The 7,225-nt window shown below is 28.0% G+C and overlaps 1 protein-coding gene across 1 annotated transcript in view; it reads left to right on the top strand.

Annotated features, from left to right (window-relative positions):
• LOC111632827 (centrosomal protein of 76 kDa-like) overlaps positions 1-3,997 on the top strand; it is a 25,592-nt gene extending 21,595 nt beyond the window's left edge. Inside the window, exons 9-10 of the mRNA XM_023377357.1 lie at positions 80-209; positions 3,813-3,997. Of these exons, the coding sequence (XP_023233125.1) occupies positions 80-209; positions 3,813-3,951 (269 nt within the window). The 3' untranslated portion in view covers positions 3,952-3,997. The remainder of the gene's footprint in view (positions 1-79; positions 210-3,812) is intronic.
• The last annotated feature ends 3,228 nt before the right edge of the window (positions 3,998-7,225 follow it).

Consider the following 7,225-nt stretch of genomic DNA (forward strand, 5'->3'; position numbering starts at 1 on the left):
TGATTTAATATTTTTATTTAGTAGAATAATTTTTTTTTTTTTTTTTTGGTTATTTTAAAGCCTTGTAAATTTTAAATAGGTATGTTAAATGAAGATGATGATTTTCATGATGCTATTTATCGAATAGTTCCAGAAGGCCATACATTTAAAGCCCTCCCAGTTCACTTTCTACATAGAAACTCCAAACAAATCTTTCAAGAAATTTTGCAGTAAGCAAAATCTTTTTATTCTATTGAGTAAAAGTTTATATTTATTAAAGTAATTTGAATTCTTAAAAGTTTCTTTTATTCTAAAAAATATAGGAACTTCTATACATTTTTTTTAATCCATCCACTACATTATATAGCTACAAACACATTCTAATATTACCATATATCTTGTCAGATAAGATGATAGTTGAATCATAAAAAAAAGGCCCCCAAAATCCGGGGTCATCTTATAGAACAGATACAAAAAAAATTAGATTGAAATTTATATAAATTAAAACCATTATAAAAAAACGGACAAACCGTAATTATTTACTAGTAGAGAGAGAGAGTAGGGTATGTGCACAAAATAGAATAGCCCATACGATGTTTTTGTGAATAGTCAAGGTCATTACCCGAATGCCGAATCAGTGGGAATGTTTGCAACAATCGCAAGACAGTGCTGCCAGATGCAAGAAAATAAAATTTGTTCATTCAAAAAATTACCAATAGGACATAATTCTGTATACACTATATAGTATTATTATTCAGATGACGATTGCTGACCTAAACTAAATTCATACGCTGTTGATAGTTTGGGGGTCATCTTATAGGACAGATATATGCTAAAACTATAAAACTTTGACAAAAATTTATACCTCGTCTTATCTGAAGGTCATCTTATCTGTCAAGATATATGGTAATTGATGTTCACATTTTGTTTCTTTTATTTTTTCCTTTCTTTATTATTCTAAAAATAAATACATTAATTTTCAAAATAGGAATTTAAAAGTAAAAAATTAATTATTGAACTGCAATTTTAAAAAATTGAAGACCTATAAATTTCCACTGTCATCCATTTGTCTTTCCTTAATCTTGAGAATGAAGTTAAATAGATGAAATCCAAGACCAGATATGGAAAACTTAGGGACAGTAGATCCTGATTAATTGTATAAGAACTTCCAATGCAAACCAGAAGTCACATTATTTCAATTAAAACATTTTCCCCTGTAAGGAGTTAGTTAGGTGATGGCATGCTCTGTTGCTAACAGGAAAAGTATTATGTACAGGGGCCAGACACTATTAATTTGAGGTGAAGAGCATATATTTTAAATTAAATAAATTTAAAAAATTGATTAAAAATTGTAGCCCGGCATTGTGATGATGTCACAATAAATAATTGCTCACTTCTATTTACGTCATTTTTCATTTATAGCATAGTTTTTAATCACATAAATTATAATGGTTACAAAAAAGTAAATACAGTTTAACCTGCTTATAACGTCATCCATAGGACCAGCAATTTTTTGACGTTATAACCGAGTGTCGTTATCTGCAGGGTCATAATTTCAGTCCCATAAAAGTATCAAGTCTGTTTAAGAATCTATTATAAAATTCATCTAATTTAATATCGTATGTATAAAAGTGCAAAGTAAATATTTAAATCAACTTTATTTACATTATTATGTCTAAATTTACAACGATGTAATTAAAAATTTCAAAAACTATTTTTTATAAAAAATTTTTATTTGTCAAGTTTCGATAATGGCGGCACTTTCAGTTTTGAGAATAATGTCGAATCAAAAGGCAACAAAAAGTTAAATTAAGCAAGAAATGAGGAAATTATTATCCAGGTGTTATTAACGCCTGGATGATAATTTTCTCGTTTCTTGCTTATCTATCAATAGACAGGAAGTCCAATATCTTTCACTTTTAGGTTAAATTAATGTATATCAATTAAAAAGAAACAATAAAAATATTCACTTAAAAAAAGTCAGTTATTTTAGATTGTAGGCATTTTTCACCTAAAAATTGTTTATCAATGTCATTTTCTAAGTCGTAGATTTTGTTCATTATTTCCGATGAAGTTTTACAAGACCTGTAGAATTTGCTAAACCAAAGTCTCTGCATACATCTGCCTTTTTTCTTCCACTTTCAACTGCTTTAATTATTTCTACTTTGCAGTCTAATGTTAACACTTTCCTTTTTAAGCTAACCATTTTACCTGATTTGATGCTAAACTACAACATGAGTATGAGAGCTATGCAGACTAACCCACTATCACGTCGTTTAAGGGGTGGCGCATCTCACCCCATTGAATTAGGTGGTGACAGTACCACCCACAATCATTCTAGGAAGCGGACTCTGACCCTAGGACTGAACACGTAGTCTTTTCTTTGATAAATAAAATTTATGATTTAATTTTGTAAATTTAAGAGTGCTTCAAATATGACGTTAAAACAGGGTTTTATGTCGTTACAAGTGGGTTTTTTAACATTATCTAGTATAGTAAAATCGTGGGACCGATAAAAATTTGACGTTATATTAGGGTTGTTGTTACATCCAATGTCGTTATAATCGGGTTAAACTGTATTTTAATTAGAGATAATACAATACTGAATTCTGCTGATACAATCCAATATTGATAATTTTCCAACCAATTTGATCTGATACTGACATTTGCTTCTATTCATACTCTACAGGTGTTAGTAATAGAAGTCTGAAAGCTCTTTGGTTTAGAGAGTATTCACTTTGTTCACTATCCATTTAAATTCAAATATAAAGAAATAAAAGTTTACAAATCAGTTTATGGGCTCCTATCAAATCTGAGATCTATGCAATCATAATTGTTTAGTTTGCCTAGGCCTGACTCTGGCCTTGTTTTTACGAAAAAATTTGAACAAAGCTTGACTAAATTTATAATATAGAAAAATTACCTGATCAAAAAATATGTTGCTAAATCAACTGGCTTGGAATATTGCCAGATTTGGCATTTGCAGGCAATATTGCTCACACATTGTCCTTCACTGAAAACTAAACATGCAACACAACACATCATTGCTAATTTTCAAAAACCTTCACATTGGCATGAATATAATAGATTATATATAAATTCTGAATATATATATCAAAAATCAATAGAAAATCAGCTGAAAGCAATTTAAATTAAAACAATGTATCAACAATAACAGTTAAAAAACAAATTAATAGTAATAAGTTATATTATTTTGAATTTGTCGTACTACTCCCATATAGATAGACATTAATTGTTGTCAATTAATTGTTCTCTGCTAATTTGTTCTACAACAGATATCTACATATTTTTATGTATGGCTGATGAGTGTCTTGTATACTGAAATCCATACCAGTAATAAAGACATTTAAGACTGTGCATTACACTTTTGTGTACAATACATAAAATGATATGTGATGTATTAATAAATTTTCTTACAGTATATTGTTAATCAAGCATTTTTTAAATAGATTCTGCTATATCTGCACAATAGACTATGTAGTGTTACACTAGAATAGCAAATATACATAGTACTTCTGTTTATAATACTGTGTATCCATTATTTTTCACAATCCTTTAACAAGACATCTCCCTTGAGATAACCAGTTTTCCAGTTTTGGGGGCTTTATTTTAAAATATTAAACATTTTTTTTAATATTTATATGTTGTTAAAAATGAAATAAACATAAATTAGAATATTACTTTAACAGTGATTTAACTATATATAAAATGTAAGATATTTTAAGCTTTAAAATTTTTGTTCAAAGAATTTATAATTCTGTTACCTATCAAAATTATTATTTCAATACAGTATATAATACTTATAATTTTAGGAGTCCATTAGGACAAGAAATAATTTGTTGTCAAGGTGATATGGTGAGACTGGCTGTTCGGGTCAGAATTTATACATATGTTGAAGATGTTATATCTGTATGGGTAATGTTTTCTGTAAAATATAAACCTGTTGTTTGAATTTATTTCTTAATCTTGAAGAAAACTTAAAATAATTTTTGTACTTAAAGAGACTTTTTATAATATATAAATAAAAGTATTCTTACAAATATAAAAATTTATTCTTATAATCTAAATTAACTTTGTTATTAAAAGTTTTAACATTTTGAAAATAAATTTTAAAATTATATATAATAATGTAATATAAATCCATTAAATAAATACAAAATTTATTGTATAGAATTAATCTTGTTTTATATATACAATATTTGTAAAACATTTTAAAATTTATATAATAATTTGTATTTTTTAAATATGTTTTTTTTTACTGATTATTTAAAAAATAATAATTTAATTTTTTTATTTGACTATTTAAAGATTTCAGAAAGTTTCTTTTAGTTTGTATCAATTCTGTATTGTTTTTTTCATTTGCAATTATGTTTCTTCAATAAAAACAGAAATGATTTTAAATTAATAAATGTTGCATCTTTTTTATTGCATTTTACAAACAGTGCACTCAGCAACAATCTTACTTCACTACCTAATGTTGCTGAGAAATTGTTTAGTAAGCACAGTTTCTTAGTAAGCATTATTACTAACACAATATTAACAACAATGTCACAAATAGAAGGCTTGAATGTAAAGTGAAAGTGAGCATTGTGAAAGCAGTACACTCTCCTACTCTTGCAATGAACATGGAAAAAAATAGAAACATACAAGAGCAAAATTAATGACCAATGTCTGAATGCCAAGGATGCAAACACATTGCCCTTGGCATAGAAATACATAAGAGTTTTTATGCCCTAATTTATTTTCTATTAAGTCTTATATGGCCCTACAATCAATTTTGTTTTTACTTTTATTTTTTATATTATATTTATATCATATTTTGTTCATTATACATTTAGTTTATTTGTTGAAATGTAAATTTTTAATTGGAATTTTCGTTCAAACATAAATTCAAATATCTAAATATTCTATTTCTGTAACAATTTATTACCAGATAAAAAATATGAAAATGGCCTATGATAATAAATTGAAAATTTTGTTTAATAAACAATTTTTCTCTGCAAGTATTAGGTGGTGAAGTAAGATTATTATTGCCTTTCTTCATAAAAATCCAGCAATGAATTTCTTGACTTTCCTGGCAACATTTAAAAGTTTGGTAGCATCATCTGTCATGATATTTTATTATTTAAAACTTTTTATATTTTTAATTATTACAAAATGGTAAAAAGCTTAATTTTGAGAGTAGGAATGGGTTTTATAAAAAATTGCAAATGCTAATAATGAGTAAAATTGTCATTAAATCCAACTCCACTCAAGATATGACACACAGTATCCCTTTATCTCCCCACTTCATCCACCTATAACTACCAAAATTTAATATCATCAATCCCCTAATACACGAACCTGCCTACAAAATTTCAGAAATTTTTCACAAAATGCACAGGAGTTATTAAGCTTCAGTTTTCCATAAGAAACAACATAAAATTGATTAATTTGTTCCCGACCTCAAAAACAAAACCTTTTTTGTTTTTATTTTTTTAGCTATATTTCATGCATAAAAATGCCTATAAAGGCAATATAATATTATATATATATTAATATTTTACAGGACTGTGGAGTCGGAGTCATGGAGTTTTGGCATTTTAGTCGGAGTCATCAAAAAATTCGCCAACTTCAACTCCTTTTTACTTCCCAACTTGTTATGTATATAAAACGGAAAAGTATTGGAATTGTGTCAAATTTGACCCTCCAGGTTTTTTTTAACAAATCTACACATTTGGAGAACTCTCAAACCCCTCAAAAAAGTCAATAAAAATTCAGAAAAAATTCACGTGCGCGTGTGTGTTGGTGTCTAATTTGTTTAACTTCTTTATTTTCTGTTCTGAGATATTGTTTAATATCTCAGAACAGAAAATTCCCATTCTGAGATATTAAACAATATCTCAGAATGGGTAAAGTTTAAGAAACGAAATGTGGCACTGTGGCTTGCATATAAAGGGGCATTAATACTTTTAAATTTTGGTTCTTAATTAAAGGTCAACAGGGTGAAGACATAAAAGTGGTCATGTGTCATATCTCTTAATGAATATTTTACTCATTATTAGTGTTCAAAATTTTAAAAAAATAAAATTTGTATCTACCCTCAAAGTAAGTTTTTTGTCATTTTATAATAGTACAGTAAAACTCATTATGATGTTCTCACCTAAGATGTTAGATTGTATATGGGGAGATGATTTAGTTCAACCACTTTGACACTTAATAACTAACTCCTGTATTAAACCATCTGACTCCGATTCCAACCACTCTGACCACAGAAATTATTAAGCTTCAAACAAAGTGAACAAAATCATGCTCCACACACACAGTCTAACATCCACACATATAGAAAAAAACCTCAAATCTTTTGCATATCTTAAAATTTCAAGGTGTCCTGAGTCCAAAAAATGTAAAAATTTGGAAAGGGTCATTTTTTGACCAAGCGCTACACTTTCCCTCTGTTATATATAACAACTGGAAAAGTAAAAATTATCAAATACATATTTATATATTACTTAGAGAAGTCTTTTAGCTTTGGAATAAAAAGTTTCTACATTCTATCTTTATTAGAACTCTATTTATTGAATCTTTTATTCTGAGGTCGCGTGATATCAGAATTTCCGGGTCTCTTTTGGTAACAAGTCCGCCCCTGGTTGGATTTGGAGTCTGTAGATTTTTACACGACTCCATAGCCCTGATATTTTATCTATATATAACTTATATAGTAGAGCGTCGTTTATCCGAATCAATTGGGGACTGGGGTGGTTCGGATAACTTATTTTTCGGATAACCGATTATGTACGAAAAAATACATTAACCTATCCCATGTTAAAATTTTTCTCTGTTGCGTGTCGCTTCGCGTTGGATTTTCATCGATATTAAGCCTAATGTAAACTTTTTAAAATAATAATCATGGCTATTGTATCGTTAAAAATGATTTCTTTATGTTTTACAAACAAAATAAATATATTGAAAAATATAAAAACAAAAATTATTATACTTTAGAAGTTAATCTACTATTAAAAACGTTCGATTTAGCATGACACACAGTTATCAGAAAAACACCACACAAAAGTGCCAGTGCTTCCAGCTAAAAAACACACATCAACAAAAAAATATTGGAGTAGCCCAAGATATAGTCAAAGATTGCAGTGCCACAGCACTAGCAAAAATTTAAATTTGCCGACTGGAATTCTTTCGGATAACCGACTTTCGGATAAACGACACTCTACTGTATATATGAATGTAG

The sequence above is a fragment of the Centruroides sculpturatus genome, unplaced genomic scaffold, assembly GCF_000671375.1.
Source record: "Centruroides sculpturatus isolate CEXI.00-Female unplaced genomic scaffold, Cexi_2.0 scaffold41, whole genome shotgun sequence".
NCBI lineage: Eukaryota > Metazoa > Arthropoda > Arachnida > Scorpiones > Buthidae > Centruroides > Centruroides sculpturatus.